Here is a 21,165-nt window from a genome sequence, read left to right as displayed (position 1 = left end):
ATAAAATTTGGACCATCCCGATATTTAGGCGTTTGTCCCGCGTCCCGACTGATATATTTTTTTTCCTCCGCCGGCAGCACTCGGCTTTCTTTTTTTTTTGCTCTGCTGGCGGTCCCCCCCGCCATGTGTCCCGATATTTTCTTCCTCTCATCTGGTCAACCTACCTGGCAGACAGATCAAGTGGGTCGTATTAGGACTATAGAAAGGTTCTGAGGCAGAAGCAGCTAAGGACAATGATAAGCAGGGCCTGTAGGGAGCAGCCCTCAGAACAGCCCTGTTCAGGGACAAGCTCAGGGTGAAATTTGTGCTTTTTGTTAAGTTCACAGTAAAGGTAGTCCTGGGGGTAAGAGGAGGTTGGACTTTGCTGCATGTATGCTGTGTTAGGATGGAAATGCCACCTCTTATAGTTCTTAGTTTAACAAGAAATAAGTTCTTCTTTGCCTGTGAAAAACCATACTTGCACCGGGACAAAATGTTTAGAAAATAAGAAACAATTTTATCTTCTATCTACAAGCTAAAGAAATCCCACTTTTTATAAATATTAATAGGTTGCGCACACACAGGTGGACTGCCTGGGTCAGAGGCTAGAATGCTACAGGCCATAGCAAACAAGCCTCTTCCATGCAGCAAGCAGACCAGTCACCCTCTTCCTCTCCATGCCACCCATTGAAGATCAGATTACAAACTTTCTGTGGTATACAGTAAAGTGCAGATCTTGAGAGTATGGCTACTAAAAGCAGGTCAGGAATTGAAGTGTATTTCATAGATTTTAAGGACTATTATGATTATTTAGTTTGACTCCTGCATAAGAAAGAAATAGATCCTTACCCAGTAATTCCTGCATCAAACCTAGTAACTAGTGGTTGAATTACAGCATCTCCTTATGGGCTTGTCTACACAGTGGAGTAATGTGCTCTATGGGGGCATGATTTCTAAAGCACACTAATGTGTTGTGCAATAATTGACCCTGCTGATGCACACTAAATGTTCCTTAGTATGCTTTAATGTAGTACTATTTCAAACAGCATTATGTTAAAGTAAACTAGCAGAATCTACACAGAGCAACCAATTAATGAACATGTTAGTGCACTTCAGAAATCATTATAGAGTGGGTTACCCCTCAGTGTAGACAAACTCTTAGAAAGACATCTTGATTTAAAGAATTTAAGTTATGGAGAATCTACCACATCCCTTGGCAAACTCTTCCAATGGTTAATTACCCACCGTGTTAGAAAACTGCTCTTTATTCCAGTTTGAATTCTCTTATCTTCAATTTCTAGCCATCATATCTTAGTATGCTGTTGTCTCCTAGACTGGAGAGCTCTTTAGTGTTAGATCCTTTCACAAGTCCCCTGATGGTAATCAGAATGATGTGATGTTAAGGCCTGACATATTGCAAACTACTAGGACCAGAACATACAGCTATGTATTGTTGAGAAGCAGCTTTCCAATGATATACTATTTTTATCCCTGGTGATACATGAGGTAAATCCTGAGGCCATGCAAAGGTATGTAACATTTATCAGACAAGATAGGATGCTTTCAGCATATCATGCAATCTCGGTTGGTGCACATTCATATTATCAGTAGAATCAGTGTAGCCAGTGGAATACTATATTGTCTGCCAGCCCTGTAAATACTGCAGTAAAAACAAAGAATAATGGCATTCTATTGGAATTCCAGGAAAGGAGACCCATTGTCAACTTCCTTATTTAATCTTCCAAAAATAGAAAAGCTGATAGGATAAATGAATCATTCACAGGAACAGATGTTAATTAATTAAAACAGAGCATTAAAGTGTCAAAATAATTCATTTGTAAAACGGCATTAAAACTTTCAACCTCACATGTAAAATTATGTCTGGTACAGTTAGGGTGACCAGATGTCCTGATTTTATAGGGACAGTCCCAATATTTGAGGCTTTGTTTTATATAGGCACCTATTACTCAGATAAGCAACTAATGTTCTAATGCTTATTTGAAGTTTATTCTCTCTCCTCCGTCTGGAAATCAAATCAGGGTGAAAGTCTTGCAACATGTAGATTTCTCATGCAATTTCCTCTACCCTCTTCTGCTTAGGCCAGAATACCATGAAAAAGGCTTTTTCTTCAGTATTTTAGTACTTTTGCTTCTGGCTGACACCAGGAAGTCAGAGACACATGGAAAGTAAAGAAAAACAAAGCAAAATGAACTTTTTTTGAACCCTAAGAAAAGGTTCAGTTTGGTTCAATGCAAATTCAGTTTGGCTTGCTGACAGTGAGAGCTATTGGACTGTGATATAATATCACACAGAAAGTGGTGTGAACCCTGTTTCTTGGCTAATTTAAATTGTACTAGACAAAGCTCTAGTAAGTGAACAGTAGGGATGAACCTGCAGTGTCAGCGAGATGAAGTGGATAACCTAGCACAGGGGGTCTCAGGACAAATTATTCGGTGGCCTCAGAGTGCGGCCACCAACTCTTCCTAGTGGCTGTTCTCACACTTTTTCCTAAAATACTTAATTAGCTTTATGAAAAATAACTAAATATACACATCCAAATCATTGTAATTTATTTAATGCTAGCTGGTAAGTCTGCTGTGAAAAGTGATATTAACAAACATACAAGTATCACTTTTCACAGCAGACTTACTCAGCCCTGGGAAGTCTGAGGACAAATTAAGCTCTGGATGGGGGTTGGGGGAGACAGCAGGGGCCAGGGGCAATGGAGGGGGGGAGTTGGTCAGGGGAGGCAGTGGGGGGCCGGAGCCTGAAGCCCCGGGGCCGGAGCTTAAAGCCTTGCAACCAGAGCCTGCCTCCCGCCACCCCCGGGCTGAAACCCAAATCCTGAGCCCTATTGCCCCTGGGAAAGTGGGGAACTCACCAGCTGCCCAGCCCTTGCTGGAAGCTTCAGCAACCAACACCAAGGCTGTGCATTCAGGAGCACCAGTGAGGGGGAGGGGCTGCTCCCCACCCCCAATCACACCTCAGGAGGCTGTGGCTGCAAAGAAAAGCCCCTGGTGGCCAAAAGGCTGACCTAGTAGGCTTACTCTGTCTCTCACGTCTATAATTTGGATAGCTGAAGTTGTTTTTTAAACCTTTCTGTCCATCAGCTCTTAGATACCAAGGTGATAGGTACCTGAGGTTCAGGCTAGGAAAGGGGCAAGTTCTGAATGCTGCTACTGATAAGCTTATTACCCACAATGAATTCAGCACATAGCTAGTCTATACTAAAACGTTTGTGTTATTGTAACCTTTACAATGACAGCTGGTGACCAGGATACCTGTGGAAATGCTGCACAGTTGTCCACCAGAACCACAACTGTGACACCTTTTCCTTGTGAGTGGCATGTGGTCCAGTAGCTGATAGGGAAGGAGGCAGGATCATATTAATTTTGCACTTCTTGTGCTGTAAAATGCAGCCTCTTCAGCAGCAGGCATTCTGCACTGGCTTAAAAGCTAGTGGTTTCTAATCTTTTCCTGGCTGAGGCTTCCACCTAACAACAAACTGGCAGATGAGAGCCCCTCCTATGTCTCCCTGCAGTAGGCCCTGGCACAATTGCTGCCATCTTTCTGCCCCCCGCTCATTTATCTCTCCCTTCCTACCATTTGTGTCTGTCTTTATTTTCTGTACTGTGTTGCTTTCTGCACTTTTGCTTTGTGGCTCTCCCTCGCTGCTCCCTGCTTATCAGAAGGCTGCACATAACTTGGAGTGGGGGCATCTAGAGATGACTTAACAGTGTAAGGCTAGCATGTGCTCCAGTGGCTGAGCTGAGTGCTGCTGGACCCAGCGAGGAGAAGTGAAGGTTGCTAGTACTTGCAGACCTCTCCCCGTAAGTCACTGCTGTAACTGGCTATGTTAGGGGTCCCAAGGAGCCGGTATAGATGAAATGGGTAGCTTTCAAGGAGCTATCCACAGCCACAGAAGCACCTTTGCAGTGGGAGTAGGGGCAGGTTCAGGTTAACACAGCTATCTCTATTGCATTGTTCTTTTACTTCCCATCTCCTCCTCTGGACTAATTGAGGGCCCATCTCCAGCTCAAGAAAGTTTGCTATGAACTGTTTTGAGTTTTCATTAGGTGAGGAAGTGGAGAATAACTTCTCCAGATGAAACCACATGGGAGATTTAAACAGGGAGAATGGAAAGGAGTGGCATTGATGGATTCTAGAGAAAGAGTGCCATCCACTACTGCTGGCTTGGAGATTAACTCTGCTGGAACAGTTACTTAAATGGGTAATCCTGAATAAAAAATAAATTAATACTTTTTTTGTTTAAGGTTCAGACAGGTAATACAAATCAACAAAATCAAGTTCATATTGACTGACAACCGTATCCTCATCAGATCCTGTTGTGCATAGAATGTTTGGAGGCATCAGATAACTGTCTGATACTAAGCACCTATATGAGATGAGCTAAGACTGGGGTGTGAGCTTTAACTTTGGATGGAATTGCTAGATTTTGGCTTAAAAGTAGTTAATAGGTGGGTGTGTTGGCAGCAGTCTGTTTATGTTGTTGGGCTTCTTAGAAATGAAAACCTTGGATACTTTCCTGCTGAGGGTTGGCAGTAACTGCAGATACATTTCAGAATATTCTTATATTTCATAGAAAGATTTGATGAAAATTAGAAGAAACAAGTTCAACATTTACCAGACTTGCAGGATATTTTTTACATAGTTAGAGGGCTTAGGTAATTATTTTCTTAATGAGCAAACTTGTCAAAACACATTACGCAGACTGTTTATACATCATCACTCTTTTCCTCAGTAGTCTGATACAGAACATACAATGCAGGAAAACATTCATTTCTAATTACTGCTGGTAATTTTTCAAAGATTATTCACAGCCAAGTTACTACAATCTAGTGGGGAACCCAAAAGCTTTCCTAGGAAAAATAAACTAGTTTTCATAATACTACAGTTTATATTTTGAGCTCAGAAAACTGCATATTTTTGTATTTGATCATACAGTATGAATTCAAATGCAACATGCTGATGAAAAGGGCTAATGTTCTTGGCAGTGCTAGGGAATCAGTGACACCATACCAAGATGCTTGGCACTTATATATTGCCTTCCATCACAGGCTCTCAAAGTGTTTTACAAACAATGAATTAATCGTCATGACCCCTTTGCAAGGTAGGTAACTTTTATTGTCTTAATTTTACAGCTTGGAAAACTAAGGCACCCAAAAGTTAATGGCTTGCCCAATGTCACCCAGTGAGACCATTGAGGGAACTGGGAACCAAACCTTGATTTCTTGACTCCCATTCATGTGGTTTAATGACACGTCTATCCTTATGCCCTATTTACAGCATTTCTATGGATCAAATGGCTGTGGAATAAATTGTGCCTGCCTATTGCACAGGTGTAGCAGAAGACAATAAGAGTCTTCATGGACCCCCATGCAAGAATCAGGCATAGCTGAAGTTCCTGTGCTCAGTGTAGCACAGTAGTGCTCCTTCCTAATGCACATGGGGAGACAACCCAACCCAACCCAACCCAAAGGAACAGAGAGTTCCAGCAGAGCTGCCAGGGCCTAGAGAAGTGAGTATGCTGCATTATGCTCATGGATACAGCTCCCTCTCAGAGGGTGCGGCTCCACATGACTCCCAATGTAGGCCAGTGCCTGGAAGGCATGATTAAGACCTTCATGTTAGGACACTGTGCTTTATTGCATCCAGGGACTCCAGCAGGAATTTAAAGCTAAAGTTGTTTTGATGACAGAATGAGAAATATGGGTTGAATGTGAAGTATGGGCTTGCTACAGTATTCAGGGTATACATCCTAGGCAGTTTGTTCTTATCTTACCAGTATCATGCTTTAGCCTTCCTGTTTGGGAGTAACAGGTGCATTGTGGGGTGTACTACATTATTTGAAATTCTATATGTAAAAGTATTCTGGTTAGTGTAGCTATATCAATTTCTAGTGTCTTCAGCTTTTGGAAATAATTTTTAGCACCCAGAGATGTGTAAGGCATTTCTCAGTTATTTGAACATTGCAGCTATCTGCAAGCTATCTTCACTGCTAACAGGTGTTTAGTTATTTTTGTTATTTTAGTGTTCAACTTAATGAAATAAGATGCACAGTGATCTATTTTTTCCAGGACTCCCACTGATAGGTACACAAGCTATATAGAGCTCACTTTCACATTTTTAGTAGTTAGTGATGGGTGAACCTCAAAAGGTTCATAGGTTCCTTTTGATTTGGATGAATACCTTAGAATTCAGATTCTTATCCTTGGGTCAGCAAAATGGGGCTAGTAATCAAATCAGAACAATGGTTCTTGTAAGGTAATGACAGATAGAGAGAGAACTTTCCAGTAGTTCCTGTTCCTGGTCAGGCTGGAAATCAAGTCAAAACACCCCTTTTCTGTTTTTCCTTTTTTTCCCCAACCCTTTTGCTTTTGCTCCTGCTTATATATTGTGGAACAATTTTCTCCCCTCACCGTATATCTACACAGCAACTAGACACCAGTGGAGCTGTTTTGTTGTAGTGTAGACTTCCAGGCTTGGGTTGGAGGCTGGGCTCTAGGACCCTGCAAGGTGGGAGGGTCCCTGAGCCTGGAAGTCTACACAGCAATGAAACAACCCTGCAGCCTGAGCCCTGTGAGCCCAAGTCAGTGAGCACAGGCCAATCACAGGTGTGTAGTTGTTTTGTAGACATACCCTCAGTTACATCCATACAATGTCTTCAGCTGACAAAATTTTGCTCTCACTTACACCTAGGCTTGGAAAGATTGGAATTTCATCAATAAATGTCAACAAACATCAATTAAAAGCAGCAAAGAATCCTGTGGCACCTTATAGACTAACAGACGTTTAGCAGCATGAGCTTTCGTGGGTGAATGCCCACTTCGTCGGATGCAAGTGGGCATTCACCCACAAAAGCTCATGCTGCAAAACGTCTGTTAGTCTATAAGGTGCCACAGGATTCTTTGCTGCTTTTACAGAACCAGACTAACACGGCTACCTCTCTGATACTAAACATCAATTATACACACAAACTGATGAAAATATATTTCCATCAATAACAATCGAAATTCACAGATAGACAAAGTATGAAAAATGTTGCTTGAGAACTGATTAGAATTTGATTTCAAGATATTTACTTTGTATATTTTGACATCTGATGTTGACAATTTGTGTATTAATGATTATATAGCAATTGTCTGACACCCTCCCCATAACTGAAAATTAAAAACGATAAAGATAAAAAATGCTTACAACCCATAATTTCACACAACTGTTAATATTTCTGTAGATAAAACCATTGATACTATCTGTCAAAATTATAAAAAAATAAAAATTGAATTCTTACCACCAATGTGAATCTAGTGGGGGTTGCCTGGATGTAAAATGAGGGCAGAATTTAGCCTCTGATAATGTGTGTCTATGAGAAATATAGTAATATAATATTTGAGATCTTAGTTTTAGTCTGCTAAAGCTATCGTTGTAAGCATTATTATGCTAGGAAACCCATTAGGACTGTTAATATCTCTGGCGTTAGCATGGAACTTTTCCTTGACTACCAAAACATGGCAATTTTCAATGTTAAAGTAAGCTCTAAAGATCCCACCCATTTCCCTCCCCTACCCGCTCAACACATACTTCAAATCCCCTCCTGAAGTCCTCTGCTGCTATCACAATCCTTCTGGCTGAAGAGGACTGAACAGAAGGGACTTCTTTTGGAGCCTGGCTGCAACACACACTGAAAAAGTCAAAGAGGTCCCTGCTGAGTGATGCGAGACCATGTACTGAGTGCTGGCTGCTTCTTCAGCATTGTCAATCATTGTCAAAATTGTCAATGCCTCAATAAAAACTACATTGGTGTAAAATAGAAACGTGATGATGTAGTCAAATGTCACACGAGGTTGACAGCAAAATAATTCAGTTTGTTTTGAAATTAACTCCATAAGGGTGTGAGTCTGTCATCTTTGCTCCCAGTGGGAAGTGTATCTTCTGCCATGAGTATGCATAGATGATCTGATTCTCATTTACAGTGAGGCCCCTTTATATCACTTCACCAGTGTCAAGTGGTCTTAAAGTGGGTGTAAATCAAATGTATATGTATGCATGTGTATATAATTTACATCTTCTTAACACTTCCAGAACTGCTAAAAATTTCATGATCAAACCAGTTACATAAACCACACTGCATAGCAAGCACTGATTCTAAGGGGAAAGGATTTAGTTTAAGAAGATAACCACAAAAATGATAGAATTACCAGATCAATTAACTATTGAAACAACATATGACGCTTTGCTAACTGGCAAATTATTACAAATGCAAAACTGAGCATATTGTTAAATGCAGCTTTGACAAATAGGAAGCTTAGTTTCACTCATTTACATGTATAAATTACTACACAAAGTATAACACAGTGGAGAATCAGGCCTGCCTTGTGACCTTGAACATGTTACTTACCCGTTTTGAGTCTCGGTTTCCCCTGCTAGCTGTTGTGACTCAGGGTACGTCTTCACTACCCGCCGTATCAGTGGGTAGCAATCGATTTCTCGGGGATCGCTATATCGTGTCTCATCTAGACATGATATATCGATCCCCGAATGAGCTCCTGTCGACTCCGGAACTCCACCAACCTGAACGGCGGTAGCGGAGTCGACATGGGGAGCCGCGGACGTCGATCCCGCGCCGTGAGGACGGTAGGTAATTCGATCTAAGATACTTCGACTTCAGCTACGTTATTCATGTAGCTGAAGTTGCGTATCTTAGATCGATTTCCCCCTGTAGTGTAGACCATCCCTCATATAGAAATTTCCTGCAATATCCTTGAAAAACCTTATTGTATTAAATTGACATATTATCATGGGTCAGGGGATTGTATATAACCTCTCTAGAGGAAGATGTGATGTGAGGCCTGGGAGTTGAAAGGACTATGTTGAAAATTTGCCAGACAAGAATATACTTTTGGGCCAATAAGTGTGAAGTGGATTTCCTAGGGAATACCTAGGAAGAGGTTAATGCAAATTCCCCACCTCCGGTTAGGCAAAACCCCAGCCTTTTGAAGCTACATCGGAGGAGAGGTTCGTTGTCTGCTGTTCCCAGAGACTGGAGATCAAAGGCCCGAGCTGTATAAAGAATCTGAAAGTTATGTACTTGTAACCACAGGAGAAACCTAGTTGTGAATTTTGAAGGACTGACATCTACCAGAGCGAGCAATTGGAGTTGGGGTGATCTGTGGTAAGCTTTTTTAGCATGATCATAGGTCCCAACAGTTACAGCTGCTTTCTGCATAACATCTCTTAAGATATGGCCTTACCTATCCATCCACACAGCTAAAACTCTCATCCTAGCTCTCATCATCTTGAATTTTGATTACTGCACCATTCTTTTCTGGCCTAGACAAATGCAATCTTGCACCAATCATGTCCATTCATAATGCTGCTACAAAGATCATTCTCCTAGATCGTTGGTTTGACCATGCCATGCCTCTCTTTGAATCCCACCACTGGCTTTCTGTTCTCTATTGTCTCGGCCATCTCATTCAGTATCAAAATGTTGACTCCCACCTCTGTTTGGTCTGTGATGCCAGCCTCTATTGCCAACTTGTCAAATTTTCAAACACCCTTTTTCTTTCTCCTGTGCTGTTCCTCACACTTGGGAAGAACTCCCTGGAAACAGCTGCAAGACCTCATTATCCTCATTATTCTCCTTCAGACGCCTCCTTAAAACTCTCCTTTGCTGAGATGCCTGAGATGCTGAGCCCACAGCCTAACATGCTGACTAATACTGTCTCATTGTTTCCTTCGAATCCCCCCTGCTCGCTGGTCTATATCCCACTGTTGCTTCTTGTTCTGTACTTAGATTGTAAACTATTTGGGGCAGGAGCTGTCTTTTTATTCTGTGTTTGTACAGTGCCTAGCACAATAGGGTCCTCCTAGTGCTATGATAATACTACTATTACTACTAATAAATACTAATTAAATCCATAGAAGTGTTACTACTTTTAACATTCATGTCTTTTCTTCAGGCTTTCAAATATTGGAGATTACTTAGATTACAAAAAGGTTTATGGTTGTTACTAAATTAAATCATTCATATAGCTTCATAAATGTACATGGTGCTTTACAAACACGGTGCTTTACAAGTCAGTGCCTGTAATCTCAGAGACTACCTTTCCCTTCAGGTGAAACTGTGGCAGCTAAGAAAATTGAGGAATTTGAGCTTGCAATCTCTTGAGTTAATGCATGGGGCTTTAGGCAGATCAGTCTCAGTAATGGTATCTTCTTCCATGGGTTCACCAGAGCCTGGATATGTTGACTTTGAGGTACCACTGCAAGGCCTGTGTGTTCTCCCAGACATTCTTGAGAGGGCTAGGAAAAGGCCTGAGTTGATGGAGAATATGGTTGCGGGAAGTTTTCTGTTGACATTTGGTCCCCTTTAAAATTATAAAATAACAGAAGTTTGTATATGTCTTCAGGTTACTAGTTAGGTGCATTTTTAAGTAGAAATAATTAGAAAATTAAAATGCATAGAATATAGGATCGTGTGCAAAATACCATACCTATCTGTAAAAGCAGCAAAGAATCCTGTGGCACCTTATAGACTAACAGACGTTTTGCAGCATGAGCTTTCGTGGGTGAATACCCACTTCTTCGGATGCAAGTGGTGGAAATTTCCTGGGGCAGGTATATATAAGCAAGCAAGAAGCAAGCTAGAGATAACGAGGTCAGATCAATCAGGGAGGATGAGGCCCTGTTCTAGCAGTTGAAGTGTGAAAACCAAAGGAGGAGAAACTGGTTCTGTAATTGGCAAGCCATTCACAGTCTTTGTTTAGTCCTGAGCTGATGGTGTCAAATTTGCAGATGAACTGGAGCTCAGCAGTTTCTCTTTGAAGTCTGGTCCTAAAGTTTTTTTGCTGTAGGATGGCCACCTTAAGATCTGCTATAGTGTGGCCAGGGAGGTTGAAGTGTTCTCCTACAGGTTTTTGTATATTGCCATTCCTAATGTCTGATTTGTGTCCATTTATCCTTTTCCTTAGAGACTGTCCAGTTTGGCCAATGTACATAGCAGAGGGGCATTGCTGGCATATGATGGCATATATTACATTGGTGGAAGTGCAGGTGAATGAACCGGTGATGTTGTGGCTGATCTGGTTTGGTCCTGTGATGGTGTTGCTGGTGTAGATATGTGGGCAGAGTTGGCATCGAGGTTTGTTGCATGGATTGGTTCCTGAGCTAGAGTTACTATGGTGCGGTGTGCAGTTGCTGGTGAGAATATGTTCCAATGCCCGAGATGATGGGGCGTCCAGGATTTCCCGGTTTGTGGATCTTGGGTAGTAGATAGAATCATCTCGGGCATTGGAACTCTCACTGAAGGACTGTCTGGATATGTAGACTCTCTACTCAGACCCTATGCTACCAGCACTCCCAGCTATCTCCGTGACACCACTGATTTCCTGAGGAAACTACAATGCATTGGTGACCTTCCAGAAAACACCATCCTGGCCACCATGGATGTAGAGGCTCTCTACACAAACATCCCACACACTGATGGAATACAAGCTGTCAGGAACAGTATCCCTGATGATGCCACAGCACAACTGGTTGCTGAGCTCTGTGGCTTTATCCTCACACACAACTATTTCAAATTTGCTGACAATATATATCTCCAGATCAGTGGCACCGCTATGGGCACCCGTATGGCCCCACAATATGCCAATATTTTTATGGCCGACCTGGAACAACGCTTCCTCAGCTCCCGTCCACTCACGCCCCTTCTCTACCTACGCTACATCGATGACATCTTCATCATCTGGACCCATGGGAAGGAGACTCTGGAAAAATTCCACCACGATTTCAACAGCTTCCACCACTCCATCAACCTCAGCCTGGACCAATCTACACGGGAGGTCCACTTCCTAGACACCACGGTGCAAATAAGTGATGGTCACATCAACACCACCCTATACCGAAAACCTACCGACCGCTATGCCTACCTTCATGCCTCCAGCTTCCATCCCGGGCACACCACAAGATCCATTGTCTACAGCCAAGCACTGAGGTACAACCGTATCTGCTCTAACCCCGCAGACAGAGACCAACACCTAGAAAATCTCCACCAAGCATTCTCAAGACTACAGTACCCACACGAGGAAATAAGGAAACAGATCAACAGAGCCAGACGTGTACCCAGAAGCCTCCTACTGGAAGACAAACCCAAGAAAGAAACCAACAGGACTCCACTGGCCATCACATACAGTCCCCAGCTAAAACCCCTACAATGCATCATCAGGGATCTACAACCCATCCTGGACAATGATCCCACCTTGGGTGGCAGACCAGTCCTCGCCCACAGACAACCTGCCAACCTGAAACATATCCTCACCAGCAACTGCACACCGCACCATAGTAACTCTAGCTCAGGAACCAATCCATGCAACAAACCTCGATGCCAACTCTGCCCACATATCTACACCAGCAACACCATCACAGGACCAAACCAGATCAGCCACAACATCACCGGTTCATTCACCTGCACTTCCACCAATGTAATATATGCCATCATATGCCAGCAATGCCCCTCTGCTATGTACATTGGCCAAACTGGACAGTCTCTAAGGAAAAGGATAAATGGACACAAATCAGACATTAGGAATGGCAATATACAAAAACCTGTAGGAGAACACTTCAACCTCCCTGGCCACACTATAGCAGATCTTAAGGTGGCCATGCTACAGCAAAAAAACTTTAGGACCAGACTTCAAAGAGAAACTGCTGAGCTCCAGTTCATCTGCAAATTTGACACCATCAGCTCAGGACTAAACAAAGACTGTGAATGGCTTGCCAATTACAGAACCAGTTTCTCCTCCCTTGGTTTTCACACTTCAACTGCTAGAACAGGGCCTCATCCTCCCTGATTGATCTGACCTCGTTATCTCTAGCTTGCTTCTTGCTTGCTTATATATACCTGCCCCAGGAAATTTCCACCACTTGCATCCGAAGAAGTGGGTATTCACCCACGAAAGCTCATGCTGCAAAACGTCTGTTAGTCTATAAGGTGCCACAGGATTCTTTGCTGCTTTTACAGAACCAGACTAACACGGCTACCCCTCTGATACTTGATACCTATCTGTGTCCTAGAATCTGTATCACTTTAAAAATATGCAAACTGCTAGATAGATAATAGAAATAGCCTAGAAATAATTACATTTATTTCTAATTATTTATAACATAATGATGTTACTCTACCTAACACTGACATTAGGTTGCTAAAGCAAACACTCTTATTCTGGTCAACAACAATGTTCAAAATGTGAAGGAAAAGTCATATGTTTTCCAAATCAGTAAATCTTCCAGGGCTACATTCAGCTACATTCCCAGGAAAATCACCATTTTAGGGGACTGCTGCTTTTGCTATCAGAAAAGCTTTCCAATACACCAACAATGTTAGCTGTGAAACGATTAAATCTTGGGAGATAATTGTACAGCCATGAATCATTCCTTAGTCTTTGCACATGATGTTAGTAATCTCCCTGGAATATTATATTAAAACAATACTCTACATTTTCATAAAGAATGTCCTCTGACAGCAGAGGATAGTCTCAAAGTAGTAATGGACTTGGGTTAGCTATGTACTATCGGACTGGAACTACTCCAAGATTTCTGCTAGTACTGCTCAAAGTATGAGTCAACACACCTGTTTTTAAAATATGGATACAGTCAGAGGCCAACAATGTAATTTTTGGCAAGGGCATTAGAAATGAATATGAATTATGTTCTTTAATTCAGTTTGAATGCTTTTAATATAGGACATTAGAAGAATTTTCATGACCGTGATTTTTTTCTTGTCCAGAATGATGTGGAATAAGCAAATGAAATCAACTCTGGCAATAACTAAAAATATCATTCTTGTAAAAACAATATTAAATATTTATTTTCTTTTTATTTAAAATAAACCTTCTTAAGTTTTTGGCAACAGATGATTTTCTAAAAACTTTTCAAATTAGCCAGTGTTTTGCTAACAGTTATAGGGCCATATCCTTTAAACACCAATTCATGTGAACATGTCCATAAAAGCCAATGGGATTAACTCATATGAGTAGGAGCAAACAGATAGTTTCAATCTGATTGATTTATTTTAGATTAAAAGAACAAACAAAGAAAGAACAGAAGGGTCAATAAAAGTGTGTATGTAGCTGCACTTAACTGAACATAAAATGACTGCCAGGCTCTGCAAGCAGCAGAATCAGAAATGTAAAGATGTACTACAATGAGATAGTAATAACAGTTCTAGAACACAATGACATTTGCCACACTAAGCACTTTGTTGACACAGTATTGTAAGACTGGGCAGCTGAAATCAGTTTACAGGATGCAAAAGAGCAACTCTGTTTGACGTAGCTCTCCAAATGGGAGACACAGTTAGCTTGTTACTGGTGAAAATCCCACCAGAATTTGCTAACATTTTCTCCGTTCATTTAGACTCATAGACTCATAGATTTTAAGGTCAGAAGGGACCATTATGATCATCTAGTCTGACCTCCTGCACAATGCATACCACAGAATCTCACCCACCCACTCCTGTAACAAACCCCTAACCTATGTCTGAGCTATTAAAGTCCTCAAACCATGGTTTAAAGACTTCAAGGTGCAGAGAATCCTCCAGCAAGTGACCCGTGCCCCACGCTGCAGAGGAAGGCGAAAAACCCCGAGGGCGTCTGCCAATCTGCCCTGGAGGAAAATTCCTTCCCGACCCCAAATACGGTGATCAGCCAAACCCTGAGCATGTGGGCAAGACTCACCAGCTAGAAATGAATGTAACTCAGATCCCACTCCATCTAATATCCCATCACAGGCCATTGGGCATATTTACCACTAATAGTCAAAGATCAATTAATTGCCAAAATTGGGCTATCCCATCATACCATCCCCTCCATAAACTTATCAAGCTTAGTCTTGAAGCCAGATATGTCTTTTGCCCCCACTGCTCCCCTTGGAAGGCTATTGCAGAACTTCATTCCTCTGATGGTTAGAAACCTTCATCTAATTTCAAGTCTAAACTTCCTGTTTATATCCATTTGTTCTTGTGTTCACATTGGTACTGAGCTTAAATAATTCCTCTCCCTCCCTGGTATTTATCCCTCTGATATATTTATAGAGAGCAATCATATCTCGCCTCAGCCTTCTTTTGGTTAGGTTAAACAAGCCAAGCTCTTTGAGTCTCCTGTCATAAGACAGCTTTTCCATTCCTTGGATCATCCTAGGAGCCCTTCTCTGTACCTGTTCCAGTTTGAATTCATCCTTCTTAAACATGGGAGACCAGAACTGCACACAGTATTCCAGATGAGGTCTCACTAGTGCTTTGTACAACACCTCCTTATCGCTACTAGAAATACCTTGCTTGATGCATCCCAAGACTGCATTAGCTTTTTTCATGGCCATATCACATTGGCGGCTCATAGCCATCCTGTGATCAACTAATACTCCAAGGTCCTTCTCCTCCTCTGTTACTTCCAACTGATGAGTCCCCAACTTATAACAAGTATCAGAGGGGTAGCCGTGTTAGTCTGGATCTGTAAAAGCAGCAAAGAGTCCTGTGGCACCTTATAGACTAACAGACGTATTGGAGCATGAGCTTTCATGGGTGTCACATGCATCCGATGAAGTGGGTATTCACCCACGAAAGCTCATGCTCCAATAAGCATAATCTATAAGGTGCCACAGGACTCTTTGCAACTTATAACAAAAATTCTTGTTATTAATCCCTAAATGCATGACCTTGAACTTTTCATTATTAAATTTCATCCTATTACTACTACTCCAGTTTACAAGGTCATCCAGATCTTCCTGTATAATATCCCGGTCCTTCTCTGTATTGGCAATACCTCCCAGCTTTGTGTCATCCACAAACTTTATTAGCACACTCCTGCTTTTTGTGCCAAGGTCAGTAATAAAAAGATTAAATAAGATTGGTCCCAAAACCAATCCCTGAGGAACTCCACTAGTAACCTCCCTCCTACCTGACAGTTCACCTTTCAGTATAACCCATTGTAGTCTCCCCTTTAACCAGTTCCTTATGCACCTTTCAATTTTCATATTGAGCCCCATCTTTTCCCCATGTGGAACCATATCAAATGCCTTATTGAAATCGAGGTAAATTAGATCCACTGTGTTTCCTTTGTCTAAAAAATCTCAAGACTTTGTGTTTATGTTTTATCTAAATCCACACCTCCATCAGCAAAGTGCCTCTAACACTAGCCTGAGCCATTGTTTCATTACTAGCTGAGGAGGGAAGAGTACCACTTACTGAATATACACCACCACTAGTTGCAGTACACCTAAGTATAACTTGGAGGTCTCTCAACCAAGTACTGACCAAAGCCTCATAGGATCTGATGTTATTCCAGCATAAAGTTGTATGCTACAAACAGACCAAACAAGAAAACAACCAAAATGCCAGACCTAAAATGTGTAATGTAAACTTCACAATGGAAGACCCTCCAGGATTGGGGAGAGGGCTTAACCAAATTAGCACACCAATGTGATTAGGAATTTCTTTATTTAGTGCAGAGCTTCAAAGTCCAGCATGCAGCAAGTCTAGTCTTCTAGGGAAAAAAATTCTGAAGAGGGGCCAGGAATTGTATCTATGTAGGGATCCAGCTCCAACTTTTTGAATATGCAAATAGCTAGTTCATTATTAATTCCTCCATATCCATTAAGAGGACCATTAAGATACAACTCATGGGAGATGACTACAGATCTCAAAAGAAAACATATCCATGGGAGAGGCTCAGCTAAATTAGAATTTAATGCAGACCATCTGGTTTCCCAACACACCGAAATAAAATAAAGGTAACTTTCTTTTTAGAGGAGCCCTGCACTCAGAATATTAAGTAGGTCTCCACACTTGCAAAATAGTAGATGTCCTCCTTGCAGAAATAGATTTTGGACAAAAAGAGATGTGAAGAGTAATAAAGAGAGTACATTGGAAGGTGTGTATTACAGAACTAATATACTGTATGTTTTATGTTACAAAGATGTTCCTATTGCTTATTTTTCTGGATTAAAAAAATTAATAAGGTGGAGAAGCCAATGAAAGCTGAAATAAGCTTGACCAGAATGCTTTGCTGGGCTTTATGTCCACTCAAAGGAATGGCTATATCAATACAAATACAAGGCCAGAAGGGATGATCATCTAGTCTGACCTCCTGTATAATACAGGGCATTGAACTTTACCCCAAATAATTCCTGTTTGAACTAGAACATCTCTTTTAGAAAATCATCCAATATGGATTTAAAACTTATTCTGGAAGGTTTTTTAAAACCCTTTTAGAGAGAATCTAAATTTTAGATTTTAGGGTGGTTTTTTAAAATCTGATATCCAAAAACTGAAATTTTTGTTTTCGGTTTCTGAAAGCTGAAGCATTTTCATTTGATGAAAATGAAAGTTTTGGATAAAAATTTCCATTCTCTTGAAAAACGATATTTTTCTTTTACAACCTGAGCTAGTAGACACAGAATTACCATCAGATCCTATGGGCCTCGTGGTGCCTGGCACTCAGCCTGTGGCTAAAGGTGGGCTCCGTGCTGTTGCACAGGGGCTGCATCTTGCCAGAGTCCACGGCCGTCCCACAGCCCTCTGGCCACTTCTGGCTCACTAGGAGTGCCATTTCAGATTTTGGTTGTGTGTGTGTGTGTGTGTTGGGGGAGCGCTATCTCTTTAAGCAGAGCACTCAGCTGCTTGAACGCATTTTCAGCCAGCAGCAGCTGCTGGCGGTAGTACTAAATCCTGAGCCAGCAGACAGGCTCTCCCTCTCTCAGCGGCAACTGGGTACATGGGTACATGGGTGCAGGGGCAGCTCTAGGAATTTTGCCACACCAAGCACGGCAGGCAGGCTGCCTTCCGCAGCTTCCCTGTGGACGGTCTGCTGGTCCCGCAGCTTTGGCGGACCTCCCGCCCAACCAGCGGGACCAGTGGACCCTCCGCAAGCAAGCCGCCGAGGGCAGCCTGCCTGCCGCCCTCGTGGCGCCAGCAGAGCGCCCCCTGTGGCTTGCTGCCCCAAGCACGTGCTAGGCGTGCTGAGGCCTGGAGCTGCCCCTGCATGGGTGGGGGAAGAGGGACACCCTGACATCAGTCCTGTCCTCCCAGCTCTGCACAACAGACAGGAGGCAGGGTCCTTGTCCGCAGGGGTGGCTCCAGGCCCCAGCACGCCAAGCGCGTGCTTGGGCGGCAAGCCGCGGGGGTCGCTCTGCCGGCGCTGCGAGGGCGGCAGGAAGGCTGCCCTCGGCGGCTTGCCTGCGGAGGGTCCGCTGGTCCCGTGGCTTCGGCGGGAGGTCTGCTGAAGCTGCGGGACCAGCAGATTGTCTGCAGGCAAGCCACGGAAGGCAGCCTGCCTGCCGTGCTTGGGGCACGTCCTAGATCCGGACGGATCTAAAATTCCTAGATCCGTCCCTGCTTGTCTGGAGCATCTTGGCCAGAGGCCATGGCATGGGGGGTGAGGAGGCGGGAGCAGCAGGGCAGTAGAAGGAGGGGCACCCCTGTCCCGGAGGCACGCAGCGACGGCCCCCTGAGCAGGGTGCCTTGGGTGGTGGACCCTCACATCCACCCTTAAGGCCAGCTATATCTCCCTCCCCGCTCGGCTGCCACCAAGTCTCATCTCCAGAGGTATGCGATTAACCCTCGTTTAAAAAAACCCTTAATTTGTTTTGAGTTAATTGCATGTGTTAACTGCAATTAATTGACAGCCCTACATTTCTGTCTTTTTTTCATAGTTTGTGTGTGTAGGGGATAAATCTTCTCCTGACCAGCTTTATTTACAAACATGAACCCCTCCATCCCCTAAAAAAACAACACAATATTTCTGGTTGTTGTCACAGTGACCTCATATGTCATTTTATGTAATATCTTTTTTGCATCTATGCAATAGGCTCCAGAAGCTCGGTTTTACACTGATTCTGGCTTCTGCTTGAAATCTCGTTTGCTTTGCATGGATGATTGTATAAATAAAACAAAAGGACTAATACAGAAGTTAATGTGACCTGTAAAGCCGGCTTAATTTCTGCAACTTAATTAAAAAAAACAAACCAAACAACTACTTAGTCTTGTTTTCTCGTATAGATATTTTTCCCGATGGAGAACAAGAACCAAATCTGCTATTTTTAACTTGAGCACCTCCTATAAACATAAAGAAAAAATTCCCATTGGTTCACAAAGGAAAAGAGAATTAAACAATAACAATCAGGGAATGGGCATTTCCTGGGGATTAATGACTTTCAAGGAAAATTGATGGCATGAGGCAGAGCCTTTAATTTAATTCAGGGACCATTAACTCTAGCCAGTCATTAATTTCTCAAATACTCTGTGATGAGGTTATTCAATTCAATTTAAAAAAAATTATCAGCTCTATTTTGTCACTGGCAACCCTGATATTCTGTCAAAATACTGGGGTGTGGCTGAATCTTAATGCTGCTGCTGTGGTATATCAGAGAATTAACGTTCAGTACAGCATTTGGTGAGGCCTCCTGGGTTAGTTTTAATGTCCTTGTATCAGCTATATGTAGAAAAAGCTTGAAAATCTCCCATGCCTGCTATTATTGGCCTAAAGCAGTGTTTCTCAAACTGGGGTCGCCGCTTGTGTAGGGAAAGCCCCTGGCGGGACGGGCCAGTTTGTTTACCTGGCCCATCCACAGGTCCGGCTGATCACGGCTCCCACTGGCTGCGGTTCGCCGCTGCAGGCCAATGGGAGCTGCTGGAAGCGGCGGCCAGTACTTCCCTTGGGCTGCGCTGCTTCCAGCAGCTCCCATTGGCCTGGAGCAGAGAACCGTGGCCAGTGGGAGCTACGATCGGACGGACCTGCGGACGGGGTAGGTAAACAAACCGGCCTAGCCTGCCAGGGGCTTTCCCTACACAAACGATGACCCCAGTTTGAGAAACACTGGCCAAAAAGAATGCATTCATTCTTAAAATCCCATATAAAGGGGGCAAGGTCTTTTTTGGATTCAATCTCCAAATTTCAATCAACATAATAACCTAATAAATAAATTAAACATAAAACCCAAACATGTGTCTTTTTTAAATTTTTTTTAAAAAAAATACAGATTAGCAGCTGGCTTGGGCTGTTGTCAAGATTGTGGGAAAGAGTTAATATGTTTAAGAGAGGCATTTCCATGGCTCTCTTATGATGCATGTTCTTTCCATAATTGAACAATTATATCAACAAGAATGAACAGTAGCAAACCAAAAAGTGAAACAACAACGAAAATTACATTCTGTCTCAAACTGTTAGAGCATAGAATCTTCAGGTCAAGGGCTCTAAATGAAAGGGGGCTTCCAATTAAAACATTTCATAAACCTCCTGAATATTCATAGCTAACCATAATCTCAGGCTACAATGGGAACAAGAAAATTGGATATAATTTGTGCTGGCTGTAAAGAGAATTAAATGGACATGCAGCAGTAGGAGACTAAACCAAAACAAGAAGCAACACATTAAATAAAAGAAATGGAGCAGGGGTTGTTTATCAACCTCAGAAGAGCTCCTAAACTCAGGTCCTAAACTGAGCACTCTATACAGAGGTCTAGCCTTTCACTTCATTAATTGTTTTTCAGTCTCTTGTCTCACTACTCTGCTTTGACTAGGACATAACACAGGAGTGTGCACTGTTAGTGTGCACTGATCAGTTCTGTATACAGTAAATGCACAAAGATGTCATATATCATGCTCTGTCATCAACAGCAAATGGTCACGGAGAGCTTCCTTTAATAGCTTAGGGATATATGAGACATATTGTGGCTGATGAGAAACAGGGAAACTTCCACTAAAATTGGCATGACCTGGAGTGAAAAAAACACCAGGTTACTTCCAAGAGGCAATGGAAATGTCAATGGGACTATGAAGGGAAAAAGAGTTGAAAGATTTTAAAGGATATATAAACTTTGTTATTAGTTTGTAGTCTGGTTATAGTGCGTGAAGATAAGTAGGACTGACACCAGAGTTCCTGTGTTTTGCTGCTGTTAGATTTTGCTTCAGAAAAAAACCTCTTATCCCCCTTCACTCATTCCTCAGACCAATTTTCCCTCATTAGTTACTGGGGTTTAAAAAGTAACAGCCATATATATATATATATATATATATAGGACCTGTGCTTTCTTTACAAATATTTTCTTAGTAAAGAATCACTAAGATGTGTGTATTCCAAATGGACATAAATATGAATCCAACTTGAGAACTG

The 21,165-nt window shown here is 42.3% G+C and overlaps 1 protein-coding gene across 3 annotated transcripts in view; it reads right to left on the bottom strand.

The window, feature by feature from the left end:
* The window catches only part of DLC1 (DLC1 Rho GTPase activating protein), a 341,009-nt gene that overhangs the window by 79,338 nt on the left and 240,506 nt on the right, over window positions 1-21,165 (bottom strand). Inside the window, exon 5 of one of the 3 annotated variants that reach the window (XM_039541306.1) lies at window positions 10,149-10,370. The exons of the other annotated variants lie outside the window; for them this stretch is intronic. Coding sequence (XP_039397240.1) covers window positions 10,306-10,370 — 65 coding nt within the window. The 3' untranslated portion in view covers window positions 10,149-10,305. Of the gene's footprint in view, window positions 1-10,148; window positions 10,371-21,165 lie in introns of those variants that run through there. 3 annotated transcript variants of the gene reach the window in all.

This window comes from Mauremys reevesii, linkage group 5 (assembly GCF_016161935.1).
Source record: "Mauremys reevesii isolate NIE-2019 linkage group 5, ASM1616193v1, whole genome shotgun sequence".
In the NCBI taxonomy this organism is placed as follows: Eukaryota; Metazoa; Chordata; order Testudines; family Geoemydidae; genus Mauremys; species Mauremys reevesii.
The sequence above is the reverse complement of the archived record's forward strand: the minus strand, read 5'-3'. Positions and strand labels throughout refer to the sequence as shown.